The sequence below is a fragment of the Heterocephalus glaber genome, unplaced genomic scaffold (genome assembly GCF_053883595.1).
Source record: "Heterocephalus glaber isolate CG9 unplaced genomic scaffold, H.glaber_assembly_v1.0 deba00000122, whole genome shotgun sequence".
Classification (NCBI taxonomy): Eukaryota; Metazoa; Chordata; class Mammalia; order Rodentia; family Bathyergidae; genus Heterocephalus; species Heterocephalus glaber.
The window spans coordinates 71,707,119-71,730,454 of record NW_028258138.1 but is presented as its reverse complement, the minus strand read 5'-3'; the positions used below and the strand labels follow the sequence as shown (position 1 = coordinate 71,730,454).

The window sequence follows — 23,336 nt, the reverse complement described above, 5'->3', positions numbered from 1 at the left end:
ATGTGTGTAATCAGGGCATGTGTTTGTATATACTTTGCTTCACGTTTGAAAATTTGTTCTGCATTTTGTGTGTTAATCACACAGTTGCCAGAACAGGCTTTTAAATGCAGGATTTTTGAATGGCTACAGGCATAGAATTTGGAGTTAAACAAATGTGAACCTATTTCTATCAAAAAATGCTTATAAATATATCTTTAAAGTACTTATCTTTGAAGTAGATGTGATGGAATAACATTTCAGAGAATTAGAATGATTAAAAAACAAAGGATATAAACATTAAGGCTTAGTTTACATTAAGTATCAAAGAAGGTAGAGATATGCATAGACTTTCTTTAAGACGAAAATGTAATACCTTTTTATTTGAATTATTCTTCCATTTTTTAACTAGAAAACTGCAGGGATCTCTCTTCTACTATTTGGAAATAATACTCTACTAACAATATAGCATATAGATATGCTTTTCGGCAAAGCAGGATGAACATCCAGCAGATTTGCATTTACCAAAAATCATTGATGTTCTGAAAAAGACTATTCTGATAACAGAATAGGTTATAATCCCTTTGGCCAGCTCTCCAAAGAGATCCTCTTCCTGGGTACTTCAATTTATTCCAATCTGTTCGTGGGAGGAAATGATTTCAAGAATCTCTCAGTCTGAGGCATGTTTTACATCTCTTTCTAGGTTGTCCTTCAAAGTAGGTCAGGAAGAGAACAGCCCCTCTCCCAGGAGCCCGGCAAGTAGTCTGATGTTTCAGAGCTTTAGTAATTGGAGTAGCAAAAGTACTGAGTCAGCCTGAGTTGCAGACAGGGAGCACTGGTGTCTGTGAGCCAGCACGCAAGGCCATCTGTCTGATTGTACTGACAGCTGCCACTTCTTCAGTGACGAGCACCTGAAAGACCAGGCTGTGGCAGCTGCATCCAGGACCCTCTGCAGACTCCTGCGAGAGCCTGCGATGCTCCAAGTGCAGCCTTAACTTCCCTTCAGAAGTTAGGGCTCTTTCTGTCAACAGCCCCCTGTGTATCAATACTTTGGGGGTTTTCTCTAAAACTAAATGGGTGCTTCTGAACTGAAAACATTATTTTTTAAAAAGTTCACAAAGCTTTCTTTTTCTCAGCATTTATCCATTCACCAGTTAGTGTTATGTCGACAATATTATATCTCTGAGTACTAGGTGTTTTATTATTATTATTATTATTATTTTTGGTGCCAGGGAACGAACTTGGGACCTTGTACTTTTGAGGCAGGCGACGGAACCGCTGAACTAAATCCCTGGCCCATCTCTGAGTACTAGAATAACACAATTAAAGTAACTGCAGATTGCATTATGGATGTTCTTACACACAAACACACACACACGCATTTAATATGTGTTTGTATAGTGTCCCTAAATGTATATCACACCTGAAGAATGGAGGCAATTCTTTACATACATTCTCTATGTCCTTGTGTGTGAAGTACTTGTAGGAGGCATTTGGTTCTTCTCAATATTTTCAGTGTATGACTTATGTACCTAAAAAATCATGTGTGTGGATAGATTGTTATGAGCAAGGGTCTCCTCTAATTGTTCTACTTACATCAACTCTAAATTTTCCTAGAAGTTCTACTATATTAGTTTCTATTGTTTTTCTAACGAAATGACTAAAAAGAATACTGATTCATTATTTTGTGGTTTGGGGGGTTAAAATTCAAAAACTGACCTCACTAGACACAAGTTAAAGTGTGTCTAGTGCCCATCAACTGGAAACTGGATAAAGAAAATGTGGGTTTTTTAATAAAATGGAGTACTACTCAGCCATAAAGAACGAAAAACTAGAGTCATTTATAGCTAAATGGATGCATATTGAGGCCATACTCTTAAGTGAAATAAATAGGACACACATGTGTAAATACCAAATAGTTTCTCTAGTGTGTGAAACTGATAGTGTAAACAATGGTTAAAATGATTAAAATGAATAAATGATAATTTGAAATAGGAAATGTCCAAAGACGAAGGAGTGAAGGGACGGGAAGGGGAAAGGAAAAGAGGGAAAGGAAAAACTATGAGAAAAGAAAAAAAATGGAAATGAAATCTATGTAAATAGGGAAGGGCAGAGGGGGTGAAGGGTGCACAGGTAATGGGGAAAAAAATAAGAACCAAGATACATCGTGTACAGGTACAAACACCCAATGATAAATGTAAACGAATTGTATACCTAAAGTGTACCAATAAAATGTACCAATAAAATTAATTAAAAAAAAAATCTTGGCCCCACTCTCATCTTGCACATTATGCAAATTACTTAACTTTCCAACACCTTATTGTGTCATGGATAAAATGAGAATAATCATATATACTTTTTGATTCAACAAATATTGAAAACTCTAGAATGTTCTGGGACTTGGAGACAGCTGAGATCAAGAAACAAAATCCCTGTTTTCTTAGAATACTCTACTGAGGAGAGAGAAAATAAAACTAATAAAATATGTAGTATGTAAGATGACAATATGCTTAGGGGAAACAGTAATAAAGAGGTACAGTATATATGGGGTACTACAATTTTAGATGTGTAGCCAAGAAAGCCTTACTGAGTTGCGTTGAGCCTCAAAAGGTTCTACAATCATTTGGATAAAGACGCACATACAGTGGGCTAAATGAATGCTTGCTACACAACAAAATGTAATAAATTCAAACTGACATTATTTCTATTGAGAAAAAAGTGCCTGAGATGATTCTTGGTAGCTGGATATTATTTTCCCCTTTCCTTAAGGCCCTGAGGAGAGCATGCATCATTTCAGTCTCTTGTTGGAGCTCCTCACTGACTCGAATTCCAGAGCCTGAGCTTCAGATCTTACCATCTGCTTCTGGTCTAGCTGAAGTGCCACTTCCTAAGAGGTACCTTCCTCCTATTCATTATTCTCTCTCAGTCATGTCCTTAGGAGACACTGCAGATCCTCTTTCATATAGATGCCAGCTTCGAATCTTGAGTTCTGTCAATACATCGCCGTCTGTGGGCAAGTCATTTCGCTAGCTCTCATTTTTCATGGCAAAATGAAAAGGTCATATTAAATGACCAACTATTTTGGCTCTAATACTTGTAACTCTTAAAAGCAAAATGCACATTTCCGCTCCCTTCTCACAGCTCATTCAACAATCGTAAAGACAGCGGGTGTCATGGACCCAAAGCCTCCGCAGAAGCCCAAGCCACAGACTGGGCCAGTCCCGCCAACTTCCCGCAGTAACTACCGGTAACCGGAACTACCACCTCACCAGCGAAGTACCTGACCTTCCCCAGAACGCCCGCCCTCTCGGCGGTTCCCGTCCATCACCAGATCTTCTTCCGGGACACTTGCTCTCATTTGATCCCGCCTTTCACCCCTCCCTTAGAATCCATTGGCTTTCTCTTAGAGGAAGCACAGGATTTCCCGGCGTTGATTGGTTTCAAATTTTGGACGGCTTGGTTACAAACAAGGCGTGCCTGGTCTCCCTGGTAACGCTCTACTCATAGCCCCGATTGGTCGAGGTCCTGATCCCGTCTTCCGTCCCAACTGCTAGTGGTTGAGTCCCTGGAGGGGCGCGGCGGCGGCGGTGGTAGGTGTCGCGTTTGGGGTTCCCGAGCTGACGTGGCTCAGATTGGGAGAGGGGCAACTCGTGCCTCCCGCGGCAGCGGCTTGTTGGTGAGTGGGGGACGCTCCCGAACTCCTCCCCTCGGCGAGTGCTGTAAAGGTTACCCCAGTCACCTGGGCCGGGGTTTGTGAGGCAGCCTGTCGAGTCCCCTCCCCGCCAGCCTCCCCCGGATTCAGGCCGGGTTCGGCTCTTCACCCGCCTCCCTCCGCTCCCAGGCCTCGTTCTGGTAGCCTGCGTGCCTGTTGGCCCCTCGGAGAGTTTTGTAGTCTCCCTGTACGGCCTCGGGGCACATACAGTCGGTTTGCCCCTTCTTCAAGACTTTTCTTCTCCGGGAGTTACCGAGAGAGGCGCCCTGTTCAGTCCTGCCCGCACGGCCTAGTTTCCTGAGCGCCCTGCTTAGGCTGGACTTAGTACGCAGCAGGGACTAGAGAACCTGTCCCGCCCCTGCGGTCTGGCCCAAAGCAAACTTAGTGTCCCGGATGGGAGGTGGGACCCAAACAAATCGAACGTCTTGAGGGCGGAGATCAAAGAAACATTTGGAGATATTGCAAACGGAGGCCTGTGGAAGGATCCTGCTAATGCAGATGGATCGCTGGAAAGATGAGAAGACAGGATTGAACCCTGTGATTTCATGGACGCTAACACTGGGCAGGCTGTTAGAGGAAAGGGACCTTGAAGAGAGTTCTGGAGGGAAAAGATCTTGAATTGGTTGTGTGGAGTGTTTATTGTGCCTGACAGGGTGAACGGGAGGGCGAGGCCCTTGACAAATGAGGAATTTGTCTGACTTATTTAAAGAGCTCCAGGGGACAATTTTAAGAGCAGGACAGGGAACATCTTATGGAAAGACTGGGGCCTTTCCAGAAGCGTGAATTAATAAAATTTGGATGATCGGGGTGACTGTAAAGGGTCAAATCCAGGAAATATTCTTTTAGAAAAATAGGAAGAAAAAATTATATATATATGTATGAGAGTCTCTCACAATGTAGTCCAAGCTGACCTTAAACTCCTGATCCTCTTGCTTCAACCTTCAAAGTGCAGCTATATGTGCTTTTGATACAAGGAAATTCAATACCAAAGAATATAATATGAAAGAAAACTTTCTCCTCTACCCACTAATCTTCTCTATTCCCACTTCCCAGAAATAGACACTGTAATTTCTTGGTTATCCTTAAATTTTCTGATCATAACATGTATATAATGCATACCTTCCTTCATGTGGATCATAATATACATGCTGTTCTACATCTCTTTTGTCACATAATAATATATACAGGTTGAGCATCTCTAATGTGAAAATATGAAATCTAATGTGCTCCAAAGTCTGAAACTTTTTGAGTACTGACGTGAAGCCACAGTTGAAAAATTCCACACCATGGGCCGGGCATGTAGGTCAGTGGTGCCGCGCCTGCCTGGCAAGCACAAGGACCAGAGTTCAATCCCCAGCACAAAAAAAATAAATAAATAAATAAAAATTCAACACCATGAACAAAATTATTAAAAATATTGTGTAAAATTGACTTCAGATTATGTGTACAAAGTATATATGAAACAAGTTTTGTGTTTAGGCTTGCATTGTCCCCAAGATATCTTACTATGTATATGCAAAAATTCCAAAACCCTCTAAAATTCAAAATATGAACACTTCTGGTCCCAAGCATTTTGGATAAGGTCTGGTCAATCTGAATTAGGCATTTTCAATATACTTGAGTATAAAACTACCTCATTTTTTAAAATGGCTGCACAGCATTGCCTTGTCGAAATATAAAAATGTAGTTAACTGCCCCTTCTTGACCGACATTTAGATTTTCAGTCATTAGCCATCAGACACTGATGTAGTGAATATCTGTGGTACATGTGTGCCTATACTACTATGAATCCTATCATTTTAGTTTATGTACTGTTATAAAAAATTACCCCCCCAAAAAAAATTATCCGTAGCATACTAATATAATGCCTTCAGGCCCTCATCCTGATTTTCAGCCAGTAATGTCTTTTGTGTGTCTTCACCGTGGTAGGGTCTCTGTTGAGGGTTTAGGGGTGGGTCTCAGTGGTCCTGGGTTCAGTGTCCAGTATTGCATACACACACACACACACACACACACACACACACACAAGCACAAAAGGAAAGCTTTGTTGAGCTTGAGCAAATTACTTAATTTCCCTGTGCCTTAATTTACTCACCTTAAAATTGGGGATAATGATAGTACCTGACCCCCTTGGGTTGTTTTATGAACAAAACGAATTAAATAATGAAGTTATTTAAATAAATGAACTTATAAATAAGTTATATGTAAATAAACTGGACCAACACTTGATGGGGTTGTGCTGTATATATACTGTAGCTACCATTTCTAAATTTATTTAATGAAAATACTACCTTTTGTGTTATGAAAAATCATTTTTAATTTTCTTATAAAAATTACATCATATTCAATATGCTTTTTCCAGATATATAGCGCTACTTTTCTATTAGCTACAAAACTTGATTGAGAAACAATTTGAAAATTAAGAAATTAAGGAAAACTACTGAGGTTCAACTAAATATACATGAAATGAGTTTGAGGAATGACCTCAATGGAATGGAAATTTCACTATCCTCTGTGTGAAAAGTGATTTAAATTCCAAAGTAAACGGCACATGCACTCCCTGTCTCCAGTTTTTTCTTTTGTTTTCCCGTGCACATTGTACTATGTTGCTGTGGGTAGAGACATGCCTTATATTCCTTTATTTTTATAGTTCTTAGTATAATGCTACAAATCAGGTATTTTAAAAATAAGTAGTTATTGATAATCAGTGAAGGCTTTGAAAAAATAACACTATTTTGCAATGCCACATCAACATACAAGTAGAGTTTGTGAAAGGTGTGGCCAGCATAGACTGAAGGATTGTTTTATTTGCCCAAGTGTTTTATAGAATCCTGGCCTTGACAGGAAACTCATGTTACCCAGGCTGGTCCCACCTTGCAATTAAATACTAATTCTTTCCTTAGTTGCTCTTCATGATCTGGTGCTTTGTAAAACAACAAGTCTTGTCCAGTGATCACACATTTTTCTGGACATGAATTTATTACTATGAACATGAATATTTTCCCATTTACTTATTTTTATATGTACATTTGTCCATTTCTGGTGTTCAATAAGACTAATAGAGGGAGAGACCCTTTCTTCATTTACCTCAGTTGTGGCTACTTACTGGCTCTCATGCCCTCAGCTTCCCAACCCTTGCGCTACAAATGCAGTCAACTGTACATGAAATGCCCTCCCTTTACTTTCTCTTAATGTCAACAGCCATAGAACTCTTTCTTGAATCAATGAATCACATTGGTGGGCTTTAAAATGTCCTTTGTCAGTCTTCATTTTAAGGTGAGGAAACTTGACATTCATGAGGCAAAGAGACTCAAGCAATGTGATAAAGCTGTTTCTTGGTGAACCAGGACTGAAAGCTCAGTTGCCTGGCTCCTAGTTTGTCACCTCTTTCTTTCAGACTGTTCAGTCAGTCTGTGAGAGACTTCTATAAAGAGTCGTTTGTTTTTTTTTTTGGTCTGGAGGATCAAACTCTGGACCTTGCACTTTCAAGGCAGGCGGCAGCACTACTGAGCTAAATCCTTGGCCCAAGAGTCCTTTTTTTAGGAGCTATTTTAAGTGCTGTATTCTTAGCACCCTCCCAGATTTTTTATCTCGTTTATTTATCTTTTCTTTCTTAAAATACATATTTTGAATGGTTATTTGAGAAAAGTAATCCATTCTCTATTTGAAGAGCTTTTGAGCCTGTTCCTTGTTTAACTGAAGAACCTTTGACATGTTTTAATTTCTCTAAATGTCAATTTTCCCTGTCTATAAAATGGGGATATATACTTAGCTTGCAGATTTTGTTAAGATTAAGAAAGCATTATATATGAATTGTCTGTTGTATTCACTTTGCAATTAAATAAAATATTTCTCAGTAATTGTTGCCATTAATATTATTATTGTTCTGTGTTAATGTATATGTATCCTGGATGTATAATGATTTTTAGTATATGTATAATAATGCTGCTAGAGACACATCCTGATAGGGAAGATGAATTAGAATCTCATTTGTGGTAATGGTATGGGGGAGAGAGAAAGAAAATTACAACTTGATAGATATTCAGGATCTGATTTTATTTATTTATCTTGGTTTTACTGAAACAAGGTCTCACTGTATAGTTCAGACTGACCTTGAACTCACTATGTAACTAGCCCAGGCTGGTCCTAAACTCAAGGTGATCCTTTTACCTCAGCCTCCTGAGTGCTGCATCCTGCTAGGATTTTAATTTCATATAAAATTAAATTTCTGTGTAAATGGAAACATTTTAGAATCGTATTTTTACAATAGAAATTACATAAAATAAGATTTATCACAAGTCTTCTAATGGTAATATACAAAAGGTTGACTCTACAACATTCCACTGTGGTTGGGTGCATGTGTGTACATGGGCTTAAACACATGATATCTACATTTTCCTGAAGAGGGTATGACTTAAAAGTAGTTGAAAAATATTGTGAATTTCAGTACTTTTTTGTTTAGTTTTTAAAGTAGTGGTAACAGTAGTATCTAATCTACTTGGAGCAGAAAGTGTGGGTGCAAAGAGCAGGGCTGCAGTAGAGGTGGGGCGGGGAATTGGTTGGTGAATCCGAAGTGAAAGTGTTGGAAAGTGTGCAGTAAGTGAGGTATATGTAGGTCACAGTATGTGATGAAGCTGAGATTGAAGTCTAAAAATCCCCTGATAAATACGCTAATTACCCCGAGTTGATTATTATCTGATGTTTACATAAATTGAAATATCACATTGCCTCATAAATCGCACAAATATTATGTCAATTAAAAGTAAAAATATAAGAGAAACTCTCAGTGGATATCTCCAAACATAATTGCTTAATGAAAACTTGCATTAATTTTTCTAAAGACCTTATTGTAAGATAAAGGTATAAATAACCACACTATTGAGTATGCATAGCCTCATGAGCTACTCTCAGGGCAACATTGTTTTCAAGCTACCCAGTGAAGAAATACAGCTTGGCCAGTCATCACAGAAACCCTTCCATATTTCACATCCCACTCAGAGCCCTCTTTTTTTTCCCAAAAAGAATCACTTCCTTGTGGTTTCTTTACAGTTTTTACTTAAAGATGAATCCTGCCTTTTTCAAAACTTGATATGTCTCTTGAGTCTTTTCCTTACAATTGTCTGTTGAAGCACGTAGGCCTTTTGACCTGTGGAGTTTGCCAGAGTCTGGGAATTGTGCATTCATCAGGCAGTTGAGCTGTTCTTCTGGTCACTTCATTTCCTAGATAAGCAGCAGGAGGGGAAGCTTTATCAGACTGAGGCATGACTACAGGTGTTATGTTCTTTCATCGGAACTTCATAACATCTCATTTTTTTGTTTTTATTAGCTGTTGATGCTCAGTGTCTAGATCCTTGAGTTCATTAGGGTTTATAAATGTTAGAAAAGATTGATTAGTTGGAATACTTTTGTAAGGAGATTCATTCCTTCTACTCTTTGCTTCCTGAAAGGTAAAGGTCAATTAGGAAAGGCAAAATAAATCCTTATATATACACCTAGTTTTCAAGATAATTTGTTCAGATGGTAACTAGTTTATTATTTTTCATAGCTCCTGCTTTTAAATATATTTTACAGATTTTAATTTGTTGCAATTCTTCTCTAAGCTCAGACTGTCCTTTTAGCCAGAGGGAACCTCTTCAGTTTGGTTCTTGAGTCCTTTGAACATGACTAGTAGTCTTTGATATCTTCCTTGCTAACCTGTGTGAGAGATAGTTAAGCTTATTTTCTACATTCCCTTCTTTAGAACTGGAATCAGCCATTTCTCTAAGAAATGAGGGAGGTATTTCAAGGTCTCAAGCTAGGCACTAGAGATAATCATTGCTTCTCAGTTTGTCATTGTAATCCTTTTTAGTGGACAAAGTTAGGAAAATATAAAGATAAAATATAAGATCAAATACCTAGTAAGTCCATATTGATACAATTGAAATTCAAGATTAGTTTGTATTTGGGGGTTCTTAATTTCTTCTGTGGTACATTTATATCTTCTTTTTAATAGTGAAAATATGACAATAGAATTAGTAATTACTCATTTGCTTTAATCCCACATTCTACATATAATAATCTAAGAATCACAATGCTACTTTGATTATTAAAAAGTTTTAAAAGTTTTTTTTCCGCTTCTGTTTGCATTTTCCTCATTTTTCATAGTTGTCCTGTATCTTGTTAGAGTATATAATCATTATATTCTATGTGCTCTCTCTCCCAGTCTTTGTCTTAGTTCTGCTAGTAACTGTATATTTAATTAATATTTGCCACCAGTCATTATAATGGTGTCTTTTTACTCATTTGGGTTTTGTCCGTAGTAGATTCCTTAGGAAAGGCTTAAGGGAAAATATTCCATGAATTTTCTTGCCTGTTCATAACATTTTGTCTTTGATCTTTATAGCTGAAATTCATTTTTGCTAGAAATAAAAATTTTGGCTCATTTTTCCTTCTCTTGAATATCTTTAATCTGTACTTATTTTTCTTCTGGCAAAAACATTGCTGTTGAAAAGTCTGATACTAGTCTTACTTTTTTTTTAATCTGCCTAGTCATAAAACTGGCCTAAATCTTAAAGTATTTGTTGTTTTTTTTTTTCCAGTACTGGGGATTGAACTCAGGACCTTGCGGTTTGCCAGGCAGGTGTGGTGCCACTGAGCTACATCCTCAGTCCTCCTAAAGGATTTTTTAAAAATTTGTTAATTTTCCTATACTGTTTTGTTGGTTATTCTGGATTGATGTTCTCAGGAACATGATGGCTTTTTCAATATATAGTTTCAGATGTTTCTTTAAAATTTCAGATAAGGGGCTGGGGATTTAGCTCAGTGACACTGTGCATGCCTCACAAGCGCAAGGTCCTGAATTCAAGCTCTGGCACCGCGCCCCCCCCCCCAAATTCAGATAAGCATTGTATTACGGTTTTCCACATTTTCCCTGTTCCTTTGCTTTTATTTTTCTTCAGAGAATCCTATCATCCAAATTGCTTATCTTCAGTATCACTTTCTCTTGAAGCCTGTTTAATTCTTTGAAAAACATTTAATATAATCAAGAATAGAGCCGGGTGTGGTGGCACACACCTGTAATCCCAGCACTTGGGAGGCCGAGGCAGGAGAATTGCTGTGAGTTCAAGGCCAGCCTGGGTTGCACAGTGAGTTTAAAGCCAGGCTGAACTACATGGCGAGACCCTGTCTCACACACACACACAAAAGGAATAACTGGAGATTACTTTAGAAAATTTGCAAAGGTAGTACATACTTCCAGTATACCCTTCACCTAGTATTCACATGTTACATTAATAAAGTCCTTTCTCTGATCTAAGATCCAATCCATGATATCACATTGCATTTAGTTCATTTTTTCTTTCTTTTTTAAAAAATCAAAGTAATTGCAGAATTATGTGCAGAGGATAAGGAATAAAACAGATGTCCTTTACACAACCTTGTGTAATTTCCCCCAGTGATAACATTTTACAAAACTATTTCATAATATCTTATATTATGAAATAATATATTGACGTTGACAGATTCTTTAGTTTTACTTGTATATGTATATGTCTATGTATATGTGTGATTAAGTTCAATTTTACTACCTGTCTTAAGTTCGTGTTATCTGTCAACATAGTCAGGATGCCGAAATGTTCCAACACAAGGATATCTTGAGTTATCTTGTTAGAACTATAACCGCAGTCTACACCCACCCTTCCTAACTGCTGGCGACCACTAATTTTTCCCCCATTCTACCATTCTGTCATTTCAAAAATATCATGTAAGTATGGGATTATATAGTATAACCTTTAGGATTAGCTTTTTCATTCAGCACAATGTCCTGAAGATTCACCTAAATTGTTGAGTATATCAATAGTGTGTTCCTTATTGCTGAGAAGTATTTCATGGAATGTGTGTATCACACTTTGTTTAACCATGGACTTGTTGAAGAACAGCAGGCTATATCTGAATGTATTTCTTTGTATGTGTGTTTGTGTGTGTGTGTGTGTGTGTGTGCACAATGAATATTCATGTACTGATTTTTGTGGGAACTAACATTTTCATTTCTTGGGATTAATGACTAGAAGTAAAATCACTTGGTGATAAGGTAGTGGGATGGGTAGTTTTTAGGTAACTTCTTTTTTTATGTAAAAAAACTTTTTTTAAAGGTATGATTTGTTATGTTTATTCATTTTCTTCTTCCTTTTAGTTTAATCTTTATTTCCAAAGCGAATTAAAATGTTTTTAGTTGTTAGAGTTTCCACTTTATTTTTAGATTTTTCTTTCATGTATTGTTTCATGTTTTGTCTTTTTTAATGCCTTCAGTTCATTTAATAAATTTAGTAGTTTATAGTGTTGAATTGTTTTAAGCATGCTCTGACATGCTTCCATTTCTGTAGAGATATCTTTTGTTATTTTTGAAATTTTTATTTTCCCTACATTTTTATTAGTGCATATTGGTTACACAGATTAATGAGTTTCACTTTGACAAATTTGTGCATGTACATAACATATTATAATCATCCTTCCCTATGACCTCTTTCACCCTCAACCCCAGTTTTACATGTTTTTAGGGAGGATTTCATGTATATAATGCATTTTGATCCTGTTTATAACCCCTATTTCCTGCCCTTGCACCCATTATTCCTCCTCCTCCTCTTCTTCTTGTCTAATAATAGTCTTCCCTTCTTTCTTGTCATCTTATTAGGATTCCACATGTTAAAGAGAACATGTGATATTTGTCTTCAGGACCTGACATATTTCATTCAACATGATGATTCAACCATTTATCTGCAAGAGACAAAATTTTCTTCTTTTTAAAAGGCTGAATAATACTCCTTTGTGTATATATATCATGTATTATTTATCCATCCATCTGTTGATGGGCACCTAGGCTGGTTCCATATCTTGGCTATTGTATATTGTGCCACAATAAACACAGGTATGCAGGTATCCCTGTAGAATTTTACTTTAATTGCTTTGGGTATATTCCAAGGAGTGGTAGCTGGATGAAATCAAATAGTTCAATCAATAAATGTGCAAAAGAATTGAACAGAAAGAAGACATAAAATGGCCAATAAGAATATGGAAATAATGCTTGACATTTTTAGCCATTTAGGGAAATGCAAATCAAAACTTAATTGAGATTCCATTTTATCCCAGTCAGAATGGCTATCATCAAGACTACAAAAAACAATAAATGCTGGTGAGGACATGTTGGTGGAGGAGGAGGAGGAGGAGGAACCCTTCTACCCTGCTGGTGGAAATGGAAATTAATGTAGCCCTTATCCAAATCAATATGGAAGTTTCTCAAAAAGCAAACTAGAACTGCCTCTTGATCCAGCTTTATCACTCTATTTTTTTACAGTAATTTAATATGGAAATTGTGATGCTTTTCATTGCTCATTTTATATGAATTTAATATTGCTGAACTATAGGAGTTTTGTTTTATGTTGCTTTTCAACTTTATTTCCTTCTTGTGATGTTTTCTGATGTAGTTCAAATCAATGGCAGCTGGATTTCTTAAGATTTCCTGGCTCTCCTTCCTTGCCACCCTACCCACTCTTTTATCTAGACCTTCTCTTTCCTTAGTGGCTTAATTTTGACTTCTCCTCTCAACTGATATTCTCCTTACTGTAGGGCTTTATCTGGAAAGAGAGCCCCACCTCTTCAGTTCTGAGAGTTCAGAGGGGCCCAGACTGCCTCAGGCCTAGAGGCCCCTTGCATTTACGGTAGTCTTCTTTATTCAGTCTTACTTTCTATGGTTTGATTGACTGCTATCAACAACTGGTCCAAAAAATATTACATGGGAAATTCCAGAAATAAGCAATTCATAATTTTAAACAATTTTATTACAGTGTTATAACTATCCTATTGTTAATCGTGATTATTAATCTTTTTTCTTTGCAATGATTATTAATCTTTTATTGTGCCTTATTTATAAATTAAACTATCATAGGTGTGTATGTATAGGAAAAAACATAACTATGTTTCTTAGTCACTTTCCTCGTCACTGAGACACAGTACTCAATAACTGCAATGTAAAGAGGAATGATTTATTTTGGTTCACATTTCAGTAGTCTTAGTCTTCCTTATGGCTGGCTGGCTGACTCCAGATACTGGCAGAGGAAAGCTGTTCACATCATGGCAGCCAAGAAGCAGAGAGAGAGAAGCTAGCTAGGGAGATACATCCTTCCAGGTTATGCCCCCAGTGACCAGTCTCTTTGGACTGTACCCCATCTTCTAACAAAATCAGGTGTAGTATAACTACTACAGATGGTATTATATATTCCTATGAATGTCAAATATGTTATATTTGAATTTATATATGGTTGTTTATAGTTATATATGGTTCAGTATTCTCCTCCCAGCTCTATGTTTCCTTTCCCGAGTCATAAATGTTTTCCAACGGCTACATGCTACTTGTGTCATCCAAAATAAGCTATTATAGAAATAGATCTCTTAACACTTCTTCATTAAGAACCATGGCTGCTCTAAACACTATTCTACTACTCCTTCCCTGTGTAGAAAGAAACTGCTGCAGAGACTATTTTATGAGTACTTATTTTGTCTGGCAGTTTTTGTATTTCTCCCTGCTGACAGTTTTAAAAGTCAAATAACATTTTGTCACAGAACATAAACTTCAGCAAAATCACTTAACTAGTGCTATATACAGTCAAGTTCTATTTTGATTTTTTCCTGTGAAAGCATTAATATTTTTCTCACTTTCATTAAGTTTGTGAAATTGACATTCATCAGAATGTGTAACGTAGTTATAAAAGGGAATTAATTTTGGAAAACTTTAGATTTACTTAAAACTTGCAAAGATGAGTACAGAGAGTTAATGTATAGTCTTCATAAGTAGCTTCCCCTAATGTTAACATGTTACATAACCATGGCAAGTTGTTCAAAACTAAGAGCATTGGTTAATGCCATTAATTACAGATAGACATCTTTCAGATTTCACCATTTTTTCCCACTAATGTTCTTTTTCTGCTTCAGGATCTAATCTGGTCTACTACTTTGCATTTAATCAACATGCATCTGTGTGTCCTTTAGTCTGTGACTCTTTCTTCCTCTTTTGTTCATTTTATTACTTTGTTCATTCATCACCTTGAAAGTTTAGAAGAATATTAGTCAGGGACTTTTTAGAATATTGAATTTGGGTTTGCCTGGTACTTTCTCGAAGTTAGTCTGGGTTATGGGTTTAGGGGAAGAATACTCCAGAGGTAGGTTATCCTCATCATATTTTCAAAGAGTACATGGTGTTACGATTTATCATGGGATGTTAACCATTATCACTTAGTTGAAGTGGTAGTTGCTGTCTGTCTATTCTGAAGTTACTTTTTTTTCTCTTTTTCATATTTTATTCTTTGAAAGTGAGCTTTCCATTGCTTTCTTTGTTAGTTATCTTTCTACTACTGTTACAGAATACCTGGGTGGGAGGGAGGGGGACTTAAAGGAGAAAGATTTATTTAGGCTCATGGTTTCAGATGCTTTAGTCCATTGTTTCTAGGCCTATGGTGAGGCAGAACATCATGATGGGGAGCATGTGGTGGAGCAAAGTGGCTTATCTCATGGTGGTCAGGAGGGAGGGAGAGAGATAACAAGGAAGAGGCAAGGGACAAAATGTACCCTTCGAAGGCACACCTCTGATAACTTGCTTCTTCTGACCTAGGCCTACCCTCTTAAAGTTTTCATCACCTACCAATGGCATCATTGGCTGGAAACCAAAGCTTCAACACATTCCACATCCAAACTGTAACAGTCACTAAGTCCAGCTGGTACCCCATCTTGTATGCTCCTCGCCCCAACTCTGAGTAGTTAGGCATTTTTTCAAGGAGCGCTTGTTCTTTTTAGTGGAGATTGGTATTCAGAAATCAAGATCTAGTTGCTGTATGTGCTCATGACCACTGAGATGTTACTGTCTCTAGAACTCATCAGTGGGTTCAAGTAGGATATATATGTTTTTATAATACATATACATATATATCTATATTTTTATACAAGTTCTTTATGTATATTAAAAGAAACATGAGTTTATACTGGCCTCTCTGATTCTAATCCAGTGCTACAGGGTTTATATTTTTTTTCTTGCTTATTTGTAACTTATTTCACTGAGTTAGAAAACTAGATCTCATCTGCAATTTTATTACTTCTTCAGCCCTGATATATACATGAAGTAGTTTCATAATTGCTAACCCATACCACCGTGAGAAAAAATTGGTAACTAACATACAATATTTATGTCCCTTCTTTTTCCTTTGGCCATATAGTACATAATTAAATTACTATTTTCCACATTTCTTAAGTTAGCTTGATTTTCTCTATATTTTTCAGTGAGATTTAATTATATATGTATAATGTATTTGGATTAATATATTCCATTCTACCTTCTATCTTTGGAGCCTTTGATATCCTGGTTGGAATATATTTTATGTATTGAAATATGTATATATATATATTGCATAATTATGTGAGCTTTGGCAAATGAATGTGGTTATGAATCCACTATCCAAGATGACACAGAATAGAACCTTTACCCTAAAAATTAATTCCTTAAGTGGCCTTTTCTTTTCCTTTTCATGCTAGAGATTGAGCCTTGCACATGCTAAGTATGCAGCCTATTACTGATCTACATCCCTAGTCCCCCCCACCCCCTGTATGACCTTTTTATTGTCAACTACACCCCCTCCTTCAAACCCTGACAACTATATGTGTATGAGTCTATTTCTAGACTTTTCTATAATGTTATATAAATAAGATCATATAATATGTAGCTTTCCACATTTAGCTTTTTCCATTTAGCAGAAGACATTTTAGATTTATCCATGTTGTATTGTGTGAGTGAATAGCTCTTTCCTTTTTATTGCTCATGCATATTCTGTTTGGAAGTATCCCATGATTATTCATTTGCTTATTGAATATTTTGGTTGTTTTCAGTTTTGTAATAGGAGTCAACCTACTGTAAATCTTTACTTACAGATTTCTATGTAAATATGAGTTTTCATTTCACTGAATGATTAAATACCGAGGTGTACGATTGGTAAATATATGTTTAGCTTTTAAAGACATTTCCAAACTGTTTTCCAAAGTAGCACTGCCATTTTGTATTTCCATCTGCACTGCATGAAAGTTCCTATTGCTCCAGATCCCTACTAGCATTTTGACAAAGAAATATTTTAACAATTCTAGTAGTTATATGGTAGCATTTCATTGGGTTTCTAATGAATATTTTTCTAGACAGATGAGGTTAAGACTGTTTTCCTATACTTATTTATCATCCATGTATCTTCTTTAGTGAAGTGTTTTTTGCACATTTCTTTATTAGTTTGTTTGTGTTTTAAGAAAATTTTGTTTTAGATAGTGTGGATACAAGTTCTTTATTGGATGTTAGTTGCAAATATTTTCTTTGAATCTTTAGTTTGTCTTTCATTCTCTTAACATTGTCCTCACAGAGCAAAAGTCTTAACTTTTGATAAATTACTATTTGTTAAGTTTTGCTATTATGTATCGTTCCTTGTCCATGAAAACCTCTTGCCAAATCCAAAATCAGAGTTTCTCCTTAGAAATTTTAGTTTGTCAGTATAAGTTTAAACTTCTGATCCATTTGGAGGTGGTGTTTTTGTTGTTTTGTTTTTTGTTTTTTGTGGGGTTTTTTGGAACCAGGCATCGAACTCAGGACCTTGCACTTGTGAGGCAGGTGGCGGTACCACTGAGCTGAGCTAAATCCCTGGCCCTGGAGGTATTTTTAAAAATAAAGTGTGAGTTTTGTGCCAAGGTTTACTTTTTTGTGTGAATGTCCAGTTGTTTACCAGCATTTGTTAAAAAAAAGATTGCTTTTCTCAACCAAGTTGAATTTGTACCTTTGACAAAAATCAGTTGATTCTATTTGTGTTGGTCTGTTTCTAGTCTCTGCATTCTATTCTGTTGAGCTATGTATCTGTATTTTCACCAATGCTACACTGTCTTGTAATTGTATTTTTTTATTAAGTTCTGCTATCCTTGCCTTTTCATCTAAATTTTAGATGTTATTTAGCTTGTTGATGTTTACTAAAACTTATTGGGATTTAGATTGGAATTGTACTAGTTTTATAGATCAAAATTGGGGGTCAGGGATTTAGCTCAGTGGTTCCGGCACCTGCCTCGCAAGTACAAGGATCCGAGTTCGATCTCTGGTACGAAAAAAAAAACAAAACCCTGCAGTTATAGATCAAAATGGGGAGAATTGATAACAGGGTTATCAATTTCTACATTTAAATTTTTTATTTCCTTCCTCAGTTTTTAAATAGTTTTCAGCATATCAGTCCTGCGCATATTTTGTCAGATTTCTACCCAAGTCCCTTCTCCTTTTGTCCAGTGCTATTGTAAATGCTGTTGTATTAATTTCAAATTCTACTTATTCAGTGCTTGTATCAGGAATGGCATTGAGTTTTACACTTTGGTGTTGTATCCTGAATCTTGCTAAATTCACTTGGCGGTCATTTATAGCTTTTTTTAGTAGAAAAATTTTGGGAGCATTCATATCTTTTGCTCATTGAGATAATTTTATTTCTTTCTATCAAATTTGTATGACTATTTTTTCTTGCCTATTGTACTGCCTAGGACTTCCAGTATGGTATTGAATAGAAATATGAGAGATGAAATCTTTGCCTTTTTCCTGGTGAGAGCATTTAGCCTGTCACCATTAAATGTGATACAGGTAGTAGGATTTTTTTTTTTTTGGTACCAGGGACCAAACTCGGGTCCTTGCGCTTGCGAGGCAGGCAGCAGAACCCACTGAGCTAAATCCCTGGCCAGTGGTAGGACTTCTTATAGATGCTCTTTATTAAGTGAAAGTAATTTTCTTCTATTCTTAGTTTTCTGAGAGTTTTTTTTGTTTTGTTTTGTTTGGTACCGGGGATCGAACTCGGGACCCTGTGCTTGCAAGGCAGGCACCAGAACCACTGAGCTAAATCCCCTGCTCTGAGAGTTTTTATTATGAATGGATGTTGAAATTTACCAAATGCTATTCTGAATCAATTGATATGATAGTTTTCCTTAGTCAATTAATACTGTTAATTACATTGATTATCAATATTATTATCTATGGGATCCATTTTACATTTTTTAACTCTGTGGTTGTGATGTGTTGGCTTTTTCTAAAGCTAATATTAGAAAACATTTTGTTGAGGATTTTGAGTATTTTGTTGAGTATGATCATGACGAATATTGGTCTATAGTTGTCGTGTAATTATTTTCGTTTGCTTTTAGTATTAGGGTAGGGCTGGTCTCATAAAAAAATTGTGAAATGCTCTCTCCTCTTTTAACTTCTGAAACAGATTATATAAAATGGATATCATTTCTTTTTAAAATGTTTGTTGCAACTCACCAGTGAAGCCATCTTGACCTGAGTATCATGTTTTAGAAAGTTTTTAATGATGTATCCATTTAATTTCATGTCTGTGTGTATAATGTCAGTTTATATATGCACACACACACCCACACATGTCCACTCATATAAAGTCTCTTTTTTTCCCTTAAATTTTAAGTGGCTTGTGTCTTTCAAAGAATTGACCCATTTCATCCACTTTGATGAATTCGTGAACACAGGATTATTTGTAGTGTTTCTCTGTTTTCTTTTAATGTATGTTAGATCAGTATTGATGTTCCCATGTTCATTTATGATGCCAGCAATTTGTGTCTTCTGTTTTTTCATGGTCAGACTGATTAGAGCTTTATCATCTTTATTGATTTTTTTTTTCAAAGAACCCCTTTTTTGGTTTTGTTGATTTTGTTCTCTATTTTCTACTCTCAATTTTATTAATTTGTTTCCTTTTTGCTTATGTTGGTTTTAATTTGCTTTTCTTTTTAAAATTTCCTACAGAAGAAGGACAGGTTACTGATTCTGGTCCTTCTTCCTTCTTTTCTAATACACTCATTTAGTGCTATACATTTTGAACGATTATGTTTAAATTTTAGCAAAACCACATTTTATCAGGAAAGCTTCCTGAAATAATGGGGTTCATGGGATATATAGAAAGAAAAACTTGCTGAATCAGGGGGTTTATGGGTAAAAGCAGGCGAGAATAACAGTCTGACCAAAGAAGAATAAGAAATTTATAAATGAAACTATGGTGAAAGAAAGGGCATTAAAGGTAACCTTTAAATACAAAATTCAGTATTTGTATTTAAGGATTATATAATTGTTTTATTTTTACAAGTGGTCTTAGTGATGCTGGTTATAATCTCTATGCTATTGCCGGTGAAAATAACAGTGTTTGACTACACCATGTCCACTCATATGCCTTTGCTACAGACTGTGTTTAGTATTTGTCACCTGCACTGTTCCATTTTACCTACAGATAATATGGCTACCCCTAGAGGGAGCAGCCTGTGTCCACTTTGCTGATTCTTCTCTTTTCTTTTCCCACAGAAATGCTTAGCCGATTATCAGGATTAGCAAATGTTGTCTTGCATGAATTATCAGGAGATGACACTGATCAAAGTATGACGGCTCCCTTGAGCCCTGTGAGTAGCTCTGTTCTGATTTAAATTGATGAGACATTCACTCTGTGCTCTTCTGAGGAAAAGAATTTTGGAAAGACATGAGCAGCCTCCCTAGTGCAAAGTGGAAGTGAAGATTAAGAAAAATATTAAGACTTCATAAATGATCTTTCTGTAAGTTTTTTGCCTAACAGCCACAGAGCTGGAAACCAAGTCCTGGATGAGATTTAGAAGATCTTTCTCATTTGTCCTCCTGGGCCTGTTTAGTGCCAGATTGTTTTAACTCCTCCTCCTTGGGTACATACCCCTAATTCCGTAGGAAGGTTTAAATGACAAGTGTATGTTTGTGTATGGGGGTACTGAAGCACTGCTTGAGTTTGAGAATATCTGCTTGCTTTAATAAATTTGTCTACCAATTTTTTAATAGTTTGTATTGCATTTTTCTGAGGATCACGTAAAAAAATCAAAAGAAATCTGTTTTCTAAAAAGACAAGCAGCAATGCTTAGTGGTTATAAGAGTTTTATTCAACAAACTCTCTTTGACTTAATAGTTTGTGATCTTTACTTCCCTTTACTTTTCTCTTTCGTAAAATTAAGGTAATAATACCTTAAATGAGATAAAATACTCAATGCATTAATGATAACTGTTATTGGGTCAGCCTCTTAGAAAGAAGCTTAAGTTTTAAAATAAATGAGTTGGGCAAAAGTTGTTGAAAAAACTCCTGCTTGGCAGCTCATACCTTTTCTTTTCCTGATACATTGGTCACTTTTTCTGAATAATAGGAATTACCCCAGGAATCTGACATGGAATTTAATAATAGAACTCAAGAGGACATTGTAGAACGCCTGGCTTATGCAGAGCAGTTGGTGGTGGAGCTGAAAGAGGTTATTAGACAGAAGGATGTTGAGCTGCAGCAGAAAGATGAAGTTTTACAGGTACTGTCATTTGTCTTGTAGAGCATTTGATAAAGGACAGATGACTTGTTCACCTAGATTTCTCTCTTAAATTATTAGAGAGCCTGATTCTTATTTCCTTAATACTATACTATGATGCTTACTGAAAATAACTTTTGTTATGTTCTGGATAAATGATGAAAAAATATTTATGTATTTATCATCATTCTTCTCTGGTAGGAGGAAAGAAAAGCTGCTGATAACAAAATTAAAAAAATAAAACTTCATGCAAAGGCCAAACTAACTTCTTTGAATAAACACATAGAAGAAATGAAGGCACAAGGAGGGACTGCTCTGCCTGTAGAACCTGAATCAGAGGAATCATTCTCCAAGGTATGGGGACAGGGTGTTATATATATTTTCTGAATCAAGAAAGCCTTCCAATGTAGGAGTTCTTCACTAGTCACAGTGATCTTTTCTTTGTGGTTATACCCAGATGGTCACATGCAGACAGCTATGTAGAGAACAAGCTCTTAGAGGGAGCTCTTAGGAGAGTTTGGAGGTTATATAGAGGCAGGTATCTCACATATGCACACTGTAGTTAGCCTAGACTTCACCCTAATTAAGAAATCTTATTTTCTTAATTTTTCTCTGTTTTATCTTTTGGTTCACTATATTATTATTCTCCATGTTCTTGGTTCTTGGGAAAAAAGATGTTAATAAGTCCTCCAGGCACAACCCTAGGAACACTGGTTAGCCAGCCACCCAGTACCTTGGTAGTCTTTCTTTCCAGGGCTAATGCTCAGGGAGCATCACTTTTCCTGAATCGGTACCCTTATTTAACGTCTCAAAATTTATTTTAAAAACTTTTATTAATCCTCTCAAAGAGATTCATTTGGGTTCTTTGCTTACTCTTTGGTTTTTACTCTGACAGTTCCCTTACCTTGGCTGTAGCAATAATAACCTCTCTTCCCATGGTATTTGTTTCTTCAAACTTCCTCTCAGCTGTGCTGTCAGACTTTTAAATTATCCACTTTATACTCTGCTTTTCAATTTAATTGTTAGCTCTGAGACTTTAAACACCCTACAGCCTGTTATGACTTGTGTTTAGATGTCCCCCTAAAGTCTCATGCAGTCGTAGGTGGGGCTTTTTTTTTCTTGGTACTGGGAATCAAACTCAAGGCCTCGCACTTGCCAGGCAGGCGCTGCACTGCTGAGTTACATCCCCGGCCCAGGTGGGGCTTTTTCAGAGATGGCTGGATCTAGAGTGTGTGATGCTGGAATTGATTCATGATGCAGTACTATGCTCAAGGGCACTAGGGTTAAGGATGTGAGTGCTACCGGCCCTAAGTAGTCTGGATAAGATAAAAGGAGCAGAAAGACACTGTCTAGGCCCCTTGCTTGGTTACTTTTGCTGTCTTCTGCCTGCCACAAACTGTTTCTCCTCTGCAATGCCCCTCTGCCAAGCCACCCTGCCTTGGAGCCAGCCAACTATGGAATGAAACCTCTACAAACTGTGAGCTAAATAAATTCTTTCCCCTTTAACTTTGGGTGTCAGGTATTTTGTCTTAGCAACAAGAGAAAAGTAAGACACAGCCCCATTTCTTTCCTTTGTAAAATAAATGATTTGTAGCAGTCCCAATCAGTTCCAGCAGTTTTAGCAACCTTCTAACCATTATATACTCAATACAGAGCTAGGTATTCTGAAGAAAGTATAGTTGAAGAGATGATAGTGTCCTCTGTTGCTTAATATTTGAAAGAAAATGTAAAATTATTTTTATACTTCCAGTGAGCAGAGCTAAGTTTGGGGATTCAGTGGGGAAACAGAACCAGGTGTGGTGGCACATGCCTGTAATCCAAGCACTTGGGAAGGTGAGACAGAAGGATCACCACAAGTTTGAGGCAGCCTGGGCTACATAGTTTGTTCAAGGCCAGCCTGAGCCACACAGTAAGACACTGTCTCAAAGTAATAACAGCAAAATAGGAATATTGAAAAAAAAATCTTGCTGGGCTAGGGATGTAGCTCAGAGGCACTACACCACCTTGGCAAGTGCAAGGTCCTGAGTTCAATCCCCATCCCTCGTACTGGAAAAAAAAATAGGGAGATAAAATCTGGTTCTAATGAAAAGCTTAAAGAAATATATACTATTGAAAGATTTCCCTCAGTGGCTGTTTTCTGAAGGTTTTGCCTCTCACTTAACAGCAACTGTAGCTTTCTGAACTATGTCCTTGATTTTTCAAGGCAGCCAGACTGTGGGTTTTCTATGAAAGTTTAGTCCTGCAGGGACTGACTGGTCTTACTTTAGAC

At 36.7% G+C, this 23,336-nt stretch overlaps 1 protein-coding gene across 9 annotated transcripts in view; it reads left to right on the top strand.

The window, feature by feature from the left end:
* The first annotated feature begins 3,469 nt into the window (after positions 1-3,469).
* Positions 3,470-23,336, top strand: part of Golgb1 (golgin B1) — an 85,639-nt gene continuing 65,772 nt past the window's right edge. For 4 of the 9 annotated variants that reach the window (XM_087209089.1, XM_087209086.1, XM_087209082.1 and 1 more), the window contains exons 1-4: positions 3,524-3,652; positions 20,064-20,308; positions 20,918-21,070; positions 21,269-21,421. In XM_087209089.1, coding sequence (XP_087065215.1) covers positions 20,939-21,070; positions 21,269-21,421 — 285 coding nt within the window. In that variant the 5' untranslated portion in view covers positions 3,524-3,652; positions 20,064-20,308; positions 20,918-20,938. Of the gene's footprint in view, positions 3,653-20,063; positions 20,309-20,917; positions 21,071-21,268; positions 21,422-23,336 lie in introns of all 9 variants that reach the window. The other 5 variants (XM_004835628.3, XM_004835625.3, XM_004835624.3 and 2 more) reach the window with 3 other exon arrangements.